This window comes from Perna viridis, chromosome 9 (genome assembly GCF_037379345.1).
Source record: "Perna viridis isolate PV_CMFRI_1.1 ecotype Kerala chromosome 9, ASM3737934v1, whole genome shotgun sequence".
NCBI lineage: Eukaryota > Metazoa > Mollusca > Bivalvia > Mytilida > Mytilidae > Perna > Perna viridis.
The window spans coordinates 40446383-40463082 of record NC_142453.1 but is presented as its reverse complement, the minus strand read 5'-3'; the positions used below and the strand labels follow the sequence as shown (position 1 = coordinate 40463082).

Genomic DNA, 16700 nt, shown 5'->3' with positions numbered 1-16700 from the left:
TAAGTATTTCAGTTCAAGAACATGAATTTTTGCAATTGGCCTATTGCATGTTTTTCCCTTCATTGGCTGAAAGCAGGTATTTCCCTTCATTGGCTTAAAGCAGGTATTTCCCTTCATTGGCTGAAAGGAGGTTTTTTCCTTCATTTTCTTTTTTCTTATACTAACATTATAGTGATTACACCCAACCCATACTAACTCCTTCTGGTCTCTATGTAGACAATATGGGTTTACAACCTCTATATCACTGACATGATGAAGTTGGACTAACTGTCCTGAGGGATTCAGTATATGTATAGAATGGTTATTCATGTCTGAAACCAGAACCAGATTTATTCACTGCTAATTCTGTTGGTAAAAATGTTTGTATTAATTTCATGTGTTTTAACCCACGATAATCACATTTGAATCCTTCACTGATGCTTAACATAACCACCCTTGCTTCCTTAGCTTTTAGTGAGTCTATTAAATAAATGTTTTCATCTTTCATTTCAATTTGTGATGGCCAAGTAAACAGGTTTTCATTATTTTCATATTTTCAAATGTGTTCAGTGCTTCTCCTGAGTTGTTCATGATCATTACTTGTGTGGTACTATCTATAGTAACATCAGATATGTCTTCTTCATTGATCCTACCACTATTTCATCGTCATTATTTACACAAACTCCTAATGTGTATAGTGGTTCAAATGAATAGTATTGTTGTAAAGTCTGGTCTGTTTTGTAAATATGAAGTTCCTTTTGTTTTGTTGAAATGACAATATCTCCATTAAACATTACAGACATATCTCATATTGGTTCCGGTTTATCTGAGACAAGGTGGTTATTGTATTACCACAGAATGTCACTGATTTTATTTTTGTCTTCTATTATTATTTTGTTGTTTGTTTGTAACATTTGACATACATTTGGTAGGCTAGACCCAGAGTAAGTATTAACAACTGTCACTTTACAAACATTTCTAAAAATTCTCTTTAATTCCGACCCATACACTTCCTCTGAGAATAAAATAAAGCCAGATTGATTTGTTTTCCTGTTTTTACATGTGATATTGTATCAGAGATTTGTTTTCCTGTTTTTACATGTGATATTGTATCAGTGATTTGTTTTCCTGTTTTTACATGTGATATTGTATCAGTAATTTTCTTTTGATTTACAACATCCAAAACTTTAACTGAAAGGAACCTCCTATTGATTTCTGCTTTAGTTTTTTTTTTTTTTTTTTATAATACTTCGATTATTTTGTACTTGACTAAGTTCTTTTTTTATTTCATCCAGTTTTTCTCCACTCATTTTCATAAACTGAATGTTTAAATCATCAGCAAATTTAGTCACAATATCTTTCAATTCTTTTGTTCTAGCTTCAATCTGGTCCCTGATATTATTATATTCTTTAACCCAGTCTTTCTTCATTATTTCTAGCTCTTCTTCTTTTTTGTCAAAGAGTGGAATTTCATCTTCTACTTGTTTCCCTAACTCTTCAAGTTCTGTAAGTTTTTTCCTTTATCTCAGAATTATTATGATCTTTATGTGTTTTAAAAACAGTAAACAGATACATACATCACAGTCAACACAGAAAGAAACATACTTCTGACCTTCATTAGTAGTACATGTTAAAGTTTCAAGGTCAAAGATACAATGTGATTCTGCAGCATCCCTTGGTGCTTATAATCTGGTGGTTCTTAGTTGATTTTAAGGCATGGATCTTCTGGGAGCATAGTGAGCACAAATATGAATCACAATTCACACATTTAAGTGTGATATCTGCTTGTTGACTAAAATGACACTTGATTGGCATCAGTGCATCTCCTGATGATGCCATGGTAACTTACAGGTTTACATCCTGACATATGTTGTGATCCTTTAATTTACTCCTGCCTGAATGAGGGCAAATTTATGTCATTTGATAAGATAAAAACAGTGATAGATAAATGATGGAATGTAATGGTGATAGGATGTAATGTATAGAACCACCCATTTTACCGTGTGCCTTTATTAATTAGTATTATACATCTGTAAAAATTTGTAGCCATATTATGGTATAGTTCTGATATCATTATTATCCTATGGACATTTTGTATCCAGACATAAACTTCAGTACAAATGTATTGATCTCTATAATATTGTAACAAAAGGTGCCACACCACAAAAAAAAGGATGGCTTGGATTGATTTTGGGGTTGTGCCTTGAACCCATTTGCAAATTTTAAGTTTTCCTGTGATGTTGACATTTTGTATAAACTGTAACAGTATCATTACTACTTTTGTAGACAATTAAGTACATGTATCTTGGAATACCTTTCTGACATTGATTTGTTGATGATTTGTTTTTTAAAAATTTCAGCTAATCATATAATTGAGAAAACACATTAAGTGGACGTTTTCTAAACATTTTAGTTACAAATGTATTTTTTAACTTCATTTCTTAATGAAAAATACATAAATATATGTCATTTGTTTTATGTTGTGACAAGGCATAGTATCCTTAAAATATTTCTGTAACTTGTTACTTTTTTCTTACAAATTCTTGATCCACATTTTTGCGATCTCTAATGGTTAAGTTTAAATTATTATTATATTTTTACAACAAGTAACACTACTGAACCTGACTATATCAGGTTACAGGTTGCATTTATTGCATTTCACCATATCTGTTCCTTTTTCTAGATAAATACATGTACTTGTTTTATTACATGTATTAGACTATCAAAATGATCTTTTTTAGTTAATAATAAAGTCCATGTTTATAAACATGATAACAAAGCTAAGATTAAATTCTAACATCAGTATTTAATTTTGAATGTAGAAGACAGATTTTTTTCATTAACCTAAGATGTAGAATAAGTAAGAATGAGACAGCTACCAAGTACATATATCCTCAAATGTGTATGAGTGATTCCCTGTATCATTAGTTCCTCTTATGTGGGCTTGAATTTGTCTGTTCTTATCTTCACTACATATAAACAGGGTTTTATCTGAATTATTTGTATGGATATTTTCTAATTTTGTTTTGGTTTTGGCAGTCAATCTATGTTCTGAAATCAGGATTTGAACACACTGTATTATAATGTACTATCATGAAAATGTTCATGCTACATGTCTGAAGCAAACAGTGAAAATAAACCTCTCATGAACATTTCGTGGTTTATATCAAAATGATCATATCCTGGTTGTTCTAAACTTTATGTGCTGGATAAATAAATATCTTAAGGAAAACTTAGACTGTACTAGACTTATTCAGTAGACATTTTTTGTCCAGCAGATAAATCTTTTGAACAACTGGGACCATGACATAAAGGATTGAGGAAGACACCCACTTAAAGGATTCTATATTAAAAAGAAATTTTTAGAATTTGAATCTATGGCCAAATTTATATTATGAAACATCAAAATGGATGACCAATGAGGAACAAGCATGAAACAGATGTTACTCAGGTGAATTGAAGTGTGAACCATTTGCAGCTTCTTTCAAGGCTGCTACCATGTTGCTTGGTTGCTTGTGAAACTTTTCTTTATAATATATACAGAATAATGTCTGAAGATCAGACAGAAAATACCACAGTGAACAAAAGTGACACTCTTTGAAAAACTGATGTTATTCTGTGTATCTGTGAAAAACTGATGTTATTCTGTTTATCTGTGACATCACAGTTAAATTGAGGTAGCATTGTTCTTGGAAATTGATATGTTTTTGTATTATGGCAGTGCCCCAAGATAGAAAATACCAGGCAGTAATATCAACGGAAAAGTTGCTGATGAAAGAATTTGACCTTTTATTAAAAATGATTGTTATATTCTTGTTTTGTGTCATTAAGGATGATTTAGTCCAAACCAGAGAAGAGAATGAAGTTTTAAAACAGAAGCTGTCAGAACTTGCAGAGCAGTTAAACTTACAGACAAAACTAGTGTCAGACATGAAAGATCAGAGAGATAATGCTCTCAGAGCTAATGTTAATAAAAGGCTGAAAAGGAATGGTAAGTTTTGTATTAGTGTCATAACATTGAAAATCATGAAGGAAATATTTTACGTAAAACCTACATTTAAATGAATAATGAAAAGCTGACCATCTATTGGACATGTAACATGATGATAGTTATAGGCATTAATTATACAGTTTATTTGGATTGGGTTTGCTTTTATTTACATGTATGACAGCCAATGTGTCATCTACAATCATTTCTGCATATTTTTTTCATTATAAGACTTTAGTGTCAATACATTCATAGATTATACATGTAGATTATTGAATCATTACTTCTTGTTATTAATTTGCTAATGATTTGGAAAGAGGAATAATATTGTGTATGTTACAACAGATTTAGTTTAAACAGTATTAGAAGTGCCACTGGTTGGGTACTTTCTAATTGTAGGTGTATTTATTTATTTCTTTAAGTACTGTACTAGCAGTATCCTGTTAAACCAATAATATGTGCAATGTTTTATTTGTACTAGTGACATATACTGTTAGATATGATCTAGTAATTTTCAATTAGTGGTCATCATCATTAATAAGGGACAACAAAAGGGCATAAAATGGAGTTTTAACAACAGTATCATACTTGTTATATATGATGTTAAAACCTTAGTTCTATTATTGTTCATGTCAGCTTGAAAAATGGAATTTGTTGACATGTTTTAATAGTATAGATTCTTTTACATTATTTTTTTTAGACTCAGGAGAAACAGAGTACTACAAGATGACAATGGACAGTCTAAATGTAGAAAATGCTACCAAGGTAAGTAAAGATCAATATATAACATCTTTTTACTCATCAGCTGGTCATGAAGATTATACCCATTAAGTTTCAGTAGGGAAGTTTAATTGAGTAGGTAATCTTGTATTTTAAAAAGAGTGTAAATTATACCATTTGAATTTACACATATTTAAACAGAAGTTTTGCGGGGTTTATAGTTTTCCTCTGTCTGTCTGTCTGTAATATATCCACATTGAAATGTACATACTGTCAGGAATTTATTTTTTGGAAAAAAAATACAAATGATGACTGTTGGAACTTAGGCATTTTTCAGGAAAACTTGGTCTGATGCCTTGTTCACAACCTTAATGACTTATAAGATTTAATGAAATTCTCTGCAGTGTTAGATTATTGAGATGTGAATTTATGTCTGGGCAAAAAGTTGTAGAAATGACAGATGTTAGACTTAAGCATTTTTCAGCAAAACTTGGTCTCATGTGTTGTCCATAACTCCTCCTCAAAACTTGGTCTCATGTGTTGTCCATAACTCCTCCTCATTGACTTGCAGCATTGTTATGAAACTTAATTGGGTGTTAAATTTTTGTATTTGGAGTTCAGTGTTCAACAGGCTGCAGGTCATTAGTCTCATTAGCGGCAATGTCTATTTTTATTTTTAGATTTTGACAAACGCTGTAATGCATTATACATGTATTGGTCAGAGAGTAGGTCTTTCTGTTTTTGTGATAAAGCAATTCTTGTCAGAGTACTCACTTGATTTTATTTATGAAAATTTGTGTGTGATATCTAATTTTTGAGAGCATAATGTATGCAATCTTTTGGGTATTTGATCTTGAAATTTGAGCAAGAAGGTGATGAAGAGTTTTTTTGCTGTAGAAAACAACATCTTGATCAGTTATTATATATTAAATCACAAAATATTTTACATATACAATTTACAAAGTAAAGCTATTTTTAATGAACATTCATAAAAATAAATCACAATTTTATTAAGATAAGGTATAACTTAATCCTGTCAAGAGGAGATAACTTCAGTTTTATCACAAATTATATTGTTTCTGTTTTTGAATTGTTATTTTACACATTTTTTGAAATGAACTTTTAAATGACATTTTATTCAGCTGAGTATTATTAAATTGGTATGTAGAACTGCTGTCAAGTCATTAGAATTCTTGTTCTCCTTGTTAACAGATAAAGCACTTTTATCTCCTCTTTGTCTATATCCTGCTCATGATATTTTCTAGGTTACTGTAATATTGTAAAGAAAGAGAAAGAATAAAATTAGTGCATCATCAATTTTCAAAATACTTTTTAAAAAGTCATGTTATTCTAATTTCTTTTAACATACTTTTAGTCTACTATTAATTTTTTGCTGATCCTTTCAAACATACAGATGCAGGTTTTGTAAATAATAGCTTAAGTACTGTATAAGAAATAATTTTTTTGTCTTCCAAGAAAATAGCAAAAATGAATGCCTCATTTACAAATAATGCACATGCGGTTCACTCTATCCAATTCCTATTAGATGAATGCACTTTTTGTGTTGCTAATATTCACACTATTGAATTGACATTCACTGGAAACTAAATGCTTTAACCTTTGAATGTGATGGATGCTTTGGACATTGCCTAGCACACTCCGGACCGTGCTTGGAGGCATCGCCATTACACCAGCCTGAGTAATACTTGCAGGCATTGTCAATCACACGATTTATAGAAATCCTTTTTTTTGCATGTTAGAATCTTCATCTTCACATTGAATTCTAGACAAATGTTTAGGTGTGATTGAGGCATAAGTACACTACACCAAAAAACTTTGTGAATAGTAGTTTTCTTGTTAAATTTCTCTCAAAACATTCTCCGTATGGAACTGACCTCAAACTCTGTTCTCGCTCATGCTTTTAGCATGCAAGGTTGGAAACAACATTTTTTTTCATTATACATCACTCTTTTGACAACCATAGTATACTGATATCTCTCCATTGTCATTGTATTGTTTAGTATTAAAATGAAACACACTTTGAGGGATTTCTACTGTTTTTTTTTATTTTATTTTTCTGATTTTCATTTCTGAATATATTCCTGTACTCTGAATACAAAAAAAAGGGGACTTATTATGTGCTTCAGTGCTGAAATTTTGTGTACTGTTGATGAAAAAAATGTTCTTGGTAAATATAATATGTAAGGTATTCTATCAGTCTCAGGGGGTCAAAAACCAGGCGGTTGATGGCACATGACTAATTTTGTTTTAAACACAATTTTCATCTATTTCATATTATAAATGCATCCTTTCTCAAAGGTGAATGTTGTTTTTTTATTAATTCAACGGTTAAAGAGAAATGAATTACATAGATAGCATTGAAATTCATTGAAAAAGGGAGATAACTCTTTATTTTAGTGCAAAATTTAGTTGCTTTCTTAGGAAACTTTAAAATCGTTTTCCGAGCCATCCAATGTTGCATTAAAATATTTGTTTACTATTGGACGTATATATGATATAATCATTACATTGGAACAAAATATTAAGTTGGATAAAATTGACCATTTGCCAACCATATCCATACCTGCCAACTTTTGAAAATCCCAATGGGTTTGAATTCAGAGTTTTATAGGGTTATTTTGACAAAATCAGATTTTAGGAAAATTTGACCTTAAAAATACTGTTAGCAGGACAAATGGTTAAAATTGTGAGAACACAATTAAATCATGTAAATAGGCAGGCATGCATATCACAGGACTTACCTGATTTTTACCTCGACACACTTCATTAATTGTTTAGCAAATCGTTTATGATGTTTAGAATCATATTGCAATATATGGACTAGGTAATCGCCTAAATATTTATAAGAACTGAAGCATGGCTGAGGTCCATTGAATTTTTTTTAGCAACCGACCGGTCCATATAATGCAATTTGACCCAAAGAAGTTGGAACTATTTACTGTATTTTACTTACTCTACATCATTGGTGTGGAAGGAATGAGAAAACATACATATCTTTTTGAATTACGGTGTCACGCTTTTACTTTAATAGCAAGGTGTTTCAAATAATTTCCTACCATCATATTATGTTATATGGACAGGCAGTTATATCTAAGAAAGGAAAGAAATAAAAATCTTACAAGAATAATATCACTGTATCACATATATATATTGTATGTTACATTTTAAATATTTTGCTGAAATGGCATGTTGAAAGTTTCAATGCTTTTATTTCATCTTTTTTAAGATATAGAAAACTGAATAAAAACTCAGGAAAAATTGCAACAAATTTTTTTTTATGTTTTGAAGCAAATGGAAATTTCTGTCTTTTTTGGTATGAAACATAGGAAAACACATGGTTTCCAAAATGATACTTGACACTTTTGTTTTGTTTTTGTTTTTTTTTTATATATACATGTAGAGCTTCGTAGCCAACATATAGTTACCATATTTTTTTTTATTTGTTTTTCATTTATTTACTAGTAAATTTTAAAACACATGTTTTTCACATATTTTCATGGTCATATTCTTCAGGTGTGTTGCCAAGCATATGTAAAACCTGTATAACAATTTTTCCTGTGTACCCTTTATACATGTAATACATTGTATATTCTATTATCCAGGAACAGGTAACAGAATCATTAAAGGAGATTGTTAAAGAAGCCAGTAGACAGAAGTTTTACCTAGATCGGCTGATTTCTGTTGTTATTGAGGAATCACCATGGATACTGGACCAGGTGGATGCTCATTTTGATGACAGCTCATTGGTCAGCCAGAATGAAGAATTTTGTTAAGAGATAACTAAAGATCTGTTATTTGTGATATTTAATTTTATCAATGTTTGTTGATGGTGTTTTGCTCAAAATAAATGTTTTTTTTTCATTTAGAATAAGCTATAGGGTGACCATGGAATTAAATATAAGTACCATTCTGTTTAAGAATCAAGTAATGGATGGCACATCATTTTTCTCAATTTAGGCTTTTTTCACTGAAATAAATTCAACATATACAGAAAACAACCAAAAAATATTCAAATTTATCGTGGAGCATCTGTGTTGTGGATATGTTATGTTGGGGATAAAGACTTGGTTAATGCAATAAAATTTCTGTGTTTTTCCCTTCATGTGCCACACCTTAAACACATTTTCCTGATTCTTAGATGGAGAAGTACTTAATACTTTTGACATTTTAATACCCTGGAAATAAAAGCATATTGGCAAAGCATGTTTTATAGTATTAAATACAGTAAAACTTGCCAGAATTGACTTGAACTTGGACCAGAGAATATTGTTTGATATGAAGAACCATGAACAATGACAGGACTGAATAATAAAACAAAAACCAAAAACAGAAAAAAATAACCCAAAAAAAAACACATATATAAGTATGTTCTGTACAGTAAGGAAGGGTTTTTAATATGCTCCACTCTACACTGCCAGATAAATGTAATTTAAAAGTCGTATATAGAATCTCTCATAAAGTTGTCCCCCTTGCTCATTGCTGATTTAATATGCATATGACTTTTAAACCACTGGCTGTGTATAAATTTCTGTTAGAGGTATCCCACCATTTCATATTTTCCAAGCATTCTATAGATTTCATAGAAGAATCCAATTCTTCATCAGCCAAGTCTTGAGTGGAGATATAATTAAAACTTGCGTGAAGAAGAATGTATGTTTAATTTTCTTGAGTATACAGAAGTCAAAGTAGGTTGGTATCAAAGTGTCACTATTAATGAATAAATTTATTTATTTTCAAGCACCAAGTTATTTTCTCAAAAAAATAACTTTATGCCATTATTTTGTTTTTTTTTATATGTCTCTGTAAGGTATAAGTGTTAAGAAAAGGAGAATTGATATTTTATTTTATTAAATGACTAGTTATTATGGTTGTGAAAATAAAAGCAAACTTTTCTTACTGTATTTTAAGTAGCAAACTTTATTTAAATCAGGCAGGAGGTGATTAATGCATGTAAAAGAAACATAGAATTCACTTTTGTTTTATTATTTATCGTTCTGTACTTTGGAGATAAAATTTTATATTGATTGTATGTGGAATTGACAGTTTGCTAGAGTTGTTGCTCTTGATTTTATAATAATTGAACATGGAATTGACAGTTTGCTAGAGTTGTTGCTCTTGATTTTATATTGATTGTATGTGGAATTGACAGTTTGCTAGAGTTGTTGCTCTTGATTTTATATTAATTGAACATGGAATTGACAGTTCGCTAGAGTTGTTGCTCTTGATTTTATATTAATTGAACATGGAATTGACAGTTGGCTAGAGTTGTTGCTCTTGATTTTATATTAATTTAGCATGGAATTGACAGTTGGCTAGAGTTGTTGCTCTTGATTTTATATTAATTGAACATGGAATTGACAGTTGGCTAGAGTTGTTGCTCTTGATTTTATATTAATTGAACATGGAATTGACAGTTGGCTAGAGTTGTTGCTCTTGATTTTATATTAATTGAACATGGAATTGACAGTTTGCTAGAGTTGTTGCTCTTTATTTGGTTTAATTTGGTGGAAGATGAATGCATGGTTTTCTCCAAAATACATATCTGTTTAGATATTACTATAGTTAGGTAAAAAATATGGCATATATAGATGAAATCATTGTTCAGTTTATTTTCTGTACCATGAATCAGCATTAAGCATTGACAATTTTGTATTGAATTCTGCTTACAAACAATAGGACAAAGAGAGATATACTAAACATGATTCTAAAAACTGTCCTGGGGACCAAGTACTTTTATAATTTGAAATACAATGGAATATTTCATTACCTGTAATTTAATTTATTTTTATGAATACTGTGAGGAAATTTAGTCCATGGATATAAACATACTAAACGATAAAATGGAACTTTTATCAAAGGGACCGTGTGTATATGTTTTTGCCAGAGACAAATGCATTTGACATAAAGAATGAGACTGAACTTTTATCAAAGGGACCATGTGTATACATTATGTTTGGGGATAAATGCTTTTGACAAAAAGGATGAAACTGAACTTTTATCAAAGGGACCATGTGTGTACATTTGTATATGATGGTTTGGGATAATTGCTTCCGACAGGAAGTTCTATTTATTATTCATTATTAGATATAGATCTGTTATATTTGATTGTTATAACTTTACAATTTTATGACATGTTATACTGATAAAGTTAAATGTGATAGTTATTGTTTATGAAGTTGTAACTATGAGCTGAAATTGTTAATTATTGATGACTTTGTCATTAATAGTTTTAACTTAAATGTTATAGTCAATTTTTATTAAGTTAAACATCATCTATAATATTTACTATTCCTACTGTCTGATATTTTTGATCTCACACTACTGCCATGATCTTAGAATAAATACAGAAGACAGTGTTATGCCAAATCTATTGTGACTGTGGCAATTAACAGAGTCTGTTTTGAACTTCTTGAGAGATCACATCTCACACTGTTGGGCTTGCTGTGATATCAAAACTGCCATTCTTTGTATATGCTAAGTGCAATTATATTATAAAACTACTGATATGTCGCAACGATATTTAAGGGAGTTTGTTTTCTAGTCAGATTTCATTTTCAGTGATATGCCTTTAATGTTTTAGATCATGAAACTATTGTGTTTATATATAGTTGTAGTTTTATTATTTTTGAGCCAAGTAAACATTTTGATTTTATTCTCATCATTTATAATGCTATTAATCTCATTATGATTTCTTAATATAAGTACCAATACACTGATGATAAGATGTTGTTGAACAAATTCAAAGCTATTATATATTGTTTAATGTTCTGTTTTCTTACCATTAAGGTGAAATTGTGGAAGCTCATCAGTATCGTATACATTTTATTGTTGAAGTATGTTTTAAGAATTATATTAACATTAGTACATTAACCTTCATGTAAACACACTAAACTGTAGTATATTTATAAATCTATTTATCTTAGTACAGTATGCTGGTCATTAGAATGTCATTACCACTTTCACAATCTGTCTCGTTACCTCCCTTGACATGTGTAATTATAACACTTTATAGTGTCCGATTTGGGAAAAAAATCATTGAGAAACATCTTCTTTATAATGAATTTCTTTTCCTATAACTAAATCATGGTTGCATTGTTAGATAATAGTGTTTTGTCAACATCTCCAACCTTTAGTATTTTTTCTTGTTAAGGGGAGATAATTTGTATAGAATGCGTACATTTTATCTTCACAAAAGAAATAATATCACATGCAGAAAGAAGGAATGTATTCATTTGGTTTTCCAGAAAAAGATAACAATTCAATTCAAGACTTATAAACCACATACATCCATCGCAAAGAAAGAACAGAATAAAAAAAGTAATTTTCAAAAAATTTCAAAAAAAATCAGACCTTTGATAAAAAATGTAGCTTTAAAATCAAATCAAAATGATTCCTAACAAATTCCTCCACCTATTTTGCACACACAATTTTTCTATGTCCAATGAGAAAGGTTAATTTCTTCTGACTGAATTTAGATGTTACATCTGGAATGAGGCTAGTTACCATACTGAATTATTCATCACAATAATATGTGGTTTTCCTTGCACACATTGAAGAACTTAGTTTCATCAGTCCATGTTATAAACTTACACATGTCAGGGGTCGTAATAAATTATTTCAGTGTAAAGCATTCTGATCTCAGTGTTTATCTTAATTCTGGCTTCATTGGACCAGTAGACTGTTTTATTCCTTATGTTGGTTGCAATAATTTTGCTGATAATCATCTTTTGAAAACATTTTTTATTCTTTTTTTTAATCTTATTTCCTTAATTATTTTACAAGAAAACATTTTCATTGTATGAAAATTATACTATAGATACTACCTGACCTTTTAGGTGCCATTTTGAAATTAATCTGTTTTTCAAATTCCCATTTTTAGCTCACCTTGCCAAAGGCCACGTGAGCTATTGTCATCACTTGGCATCAGTCGTCGTCATTAACAATTATACAAAATTCTTCTCCTTCTGAAACTTTTTGACTGATTGGAACCAAACTTGGTATGAATGTTCCTTGGGGTATCCTGCATAGAACTTTGTGGGGATTTTTTATTCATCGAAAAACATGGCCGCTGAAAGTAGAACATAGGGGTCAGACAGTAGTTTTTCACATATATCTTCCAAACCGTTAGGTTTAGCCAAATTCTGACAGGAGTAAAAGTGTTCAGCATGATGAGATCTATCTCTGGTCAAATTTCGGTTTTAATCCGTTAAGCTATGTTGGAGTTATTGCCCTTTTCAACAATTTTTTGCTGTTTTTAATGTTGTTTCTTTCAAAATATTCTCCTCTGACACTACTTGACCATTGGAAACCAAACTTGGTATTTTATGTTCCTTGGGGTATTTGAGATGATGTGGGGATTTTTGATCTGTTGAAAACAGCCTCCGTTACTAAAAATAGAACATAGGGGTCAAACAGTAGTTTTTTGCATATATCTCCAAAACCATAAGGTTTAGCCAAATTCTTTCAATAGCTGAAATAATCCTTATTATTAGGACTACAAAAGTCTTCAGGGATAAGAGTTATCAGATGACTCCTTGTAAGAGTTATTGCCCTAGAAAGGGGAAAAATGACTTTTCCTGTTAAATTTATTGTCTTTGAAAGGCAAAACACAACCAGGTGAGTGATTCTGGCTCCTGGGAGTCTCTTATTATTGTTATTGTTTTTTTTTCTATGTGTTCAGATACTTTATATAAACAGCTCTTCATGGGAACTCAACATTCCTTTTTACTGTTTTGAGTTCTTTCTTACCATTTTTTTAAAGCATTTCATTTCAATTATTATGGCTCTGTACCAAGAATACAGATTACATTGATTACTTGCATTAATCTCTAATCATTTGAAGCCTAAAATATTTTTACTTAAAAGTATATAAACTGTAACAAAAAAAGTACATTTATGCATGTAATATTTTTATGACATTATATACAATGTTATGCCTTATTCCATGTCTTCCAAGCAAGCTTATGATATATATTTATGTATTTATAATGTTAACATTTTAGAATATTTAATAAAAAGTTATATTTAGTCTTTCTAGTTTACCAAGTCCTTAAGTTTCTACCGTGGATGAGATAAAGATCTGCCTATAGTAAAATTTTAGGGTATATTAACAATTGCAGTTTTGGCGAAAATGAAAAATGTTTCACAGGGTGCAGCTAGATATGCTCACAGTTTGAAACATGAACATTTGGTACAAATCTAATACAGCTCCTAGTTTTGATTGTGGTAAAGTGTTTCAGAGAGGAGAAAATTTTGACCAGAATGGAAGTGATCATATGACTTAAATACTTATGTAAAATGCTTCACAGATCACTGAGTGATACCACCACAGAGTTCAAAGAAAAGTTGGGGACAAGTATGGATACACACACCATTTAAGCTAGATACAGCCTTGAATTCTGATTGCCATTAGATATTTGACACAGGATAAAAATTTGATCGGAATCAAAGTGGCACGTACTTTGTGGTACAATTTCAAAGAAATCCATTCCCTTTTACCTGTACACAAGTTATCATATAGACATCAGGAAAATGCTTGCTTCTGGCTTTTAATTCCTGATTGGTTCTAAGTAACAAACTCCAAAAGTTATCTTAACTTTCTTTAAGTGTTATCGTACCTTGTGGTACAATTCAAAAGAGATCTACTTACTTATAGCCAATGTATTGTTCGGACTTCTGGAAAATGCTTGTTTCTTGCCAAGAAATCCTAATTGGTTTAAGTCATGACCACAAAAAGATACTAATCCTAGTGTTCCTATGGCGGTTTTGCAAAGAGATCCACTTACTTATAACCAACTCATTGTCCAGGGATCATGAGAATGCTGGTTTCTGGCCCCTCACAACTTAACATCTCTAAAATCAATCCCAGTATGACAGTAGTACAGAATATGATCTAAAACATTCATATACTTTTACTAGAGTTATATCGTAAATTCTGTGAAATGCTTGTTTTGGACCCAAAATCCACTTTGCTTAGGGCCATAAGATATCAATCTTCCTTTTGAGGTTTGGGATCTTTTTGTAAATTTGTGATCAACCAATACTTAAGTTCATGCATGAAAACCAGCCGGTACACAGCCACAGATTTTTTGTGGTTGTATAAAAAGGTTACATTCTAAAGAAAATATACAAAAATCATAAGGAAGCTTAGATTGATAGAAATTAACAATTCATGTTTCCTGAAAATTGCTGTTATTGCATAAATATGCGAAACCATTCCTTTTCATGAATTAAGTCCTAAAAATGAAAAAAATATCAGAAAGGGAGTTTACATCAATAGAAGTAAACTATTTCCCTAAATTTTATGAAAATAGGTTTTAAGTTACAGTCCAAAAGATGGCAATTATTTAATAGCCCTGTAACTCAAAATTGTAAATTCAGAAATTTATAAAAATCAAGTAAGAGCTTACATCATAATAATGAAAAAAAAATTGTCAAAGTTTAACTGACATTGCTGCCAGTGTTTTTGAATCATAGCCTGAAAACAGAGAATTTCTCAATTTGTAATGGATCAAGGCCCATCACCCAACGTAAAAAAATGGGCTCCAGAGAGCCTGAATCCGCTCACCTTGTCAAAAATAGTTTTTATAGCTTTCTAAAGCTGGACTCTTGTCACAAGAATCATTTAATCCAGATAGAGAGTATCTTAGTTATCTACCCAGTTTTCATATTATAAAATTAATCTCTCAGTCAATTTTTGACTTATCAAAAAAAATACAATGCAACTCAAACATTGGTGAATAGATCTTTATGAAAATTTTGGCATAGGTTGGTCTCACCATGCTGATCAATATTACTGTCAGAACTTAGCTCAACCTATTTGTTTAAGAGTTATTTCCAAAAATATTCAATTTGACCACCTATAATCTATTTTTGGCAACATTTGCCTTGGTTCTTGCCAGATAAAAAATCCACAAATACAGATTTTTGAGGATATTATAAGGTACATTCATGCAAAGTTAGGTTACAATCCATCCAGTAGTTTAGGTGAATATATTTTCGAAGTTCGAATTACCGGTACAAAAATTCTGAAGCAAAATCCATTTCAGGACCCACAACTAAATCATTCATCAATGGATATTTCTGAAAATTTCGGCATAGGTCCAACTCATGCTGAACAATTATACTCTCTGCCAGATATTAACTAAACCAACCTTTTTTTTATGTGCAAAATTATGCAATTAAACCCCTATGGTCTATTTTTAATAACGCCAGGTCAGAAATTCCCACATACAGAGTGTTAAAAATACCCCAAGAAATATTCATGCAAAGTTTAATTACATTCTATCAATTAGTGTCAGAGGAGAAGCTGTTTGAAAAAGTTAACGGAGGACAATGCACAACAAACACATGTGATGGCAATAGCTCACACTATCTTTTGACCAGGTGAGCTAAAAATCTAAAGATAACTTGCATCAATCACCATTAAGATTGGCGGCAGTATTTTTGAGCTATTGTGCCAAGTGTGAAGGATAGACAGACAAATGGACACCAGTACACCATATTAAAATTTATCAAACTGCTGTTCAAGATCCTTTAAACATCCTACTTTATACTTGACATTTGTTTTTAATCTATGCACAATCATTTCTCTTGCTGTTTAACAATTGGGTAATAGTTCAAGAGAACTAGAAATATTGTATGGGTAAACATAGTTAAGCACGAAATTGCATGTTTATGCTAGGTAAAACCCACTCTTACAGGACCATGATATTTACCGGACCATGTCCAAAATCGCACTCTGCAAAACTGATGAAAAATAAACTGCAAAATTAAGGTCAGCTGTTGTTATCATTTTACATAAAATTGATTAACTTTTCATATCTAGGGGATACTATGCCTTAATACATAGGTTTGTCTGTAATCGGAATGAAATTTGTAGTGAAACTGAGGCTATATTTGCCAAAAGGTGATGATGAACCTTAAGAGGGAGATCTCACCCCTATGAAAAAAGTGGTTCCACCAAACAGGAAATTGATATTGAACCGCAGCC

The 16700-nt window shown here is 30.8% G+C and overlaps 1 protein-coding gene across 3 annotated transcripts in view; it reads left to right on the top strand.

Annotated features, from left to right (window-relative positions):
* The window catches only part of LOC148608506 (uncharacterized), a 32584-nt gene extending 23524 nt beyond the window's left edge, over positions 1 to 9060 (top strand). For 2 of the 3 annotated variants that reach the window (XM_088544399.1, XM_088544400.1), the window contains 4 exons: positions 3811 to 3970; positions 4668 to 4732; positions 5830 to 5847; positions 8311 to 8615. In XM_088544399.1, the coding sequence (XP_088400525.1) occupies positions 3811 to 3970; positions 4668 to 4732; positions 5830 to 5847; positions 8311 to 8481 (414 nt within the window). In that variant the 3' untranslated portion in view covers positions 8482 to 8615. Of the gene's footprint in view, positions 1 to 3810; positions 3971 to 4667; positions 4733 to 5829; positions 5848 to 8310 lie in introns of all 3 variants that reach the window. The other variant, XM_088544401.1, reaches the window with a different exon arrangement.
* The last annotated feature ends 7640 nt before the right edge of the window (positions 9061 to 16700 follow it).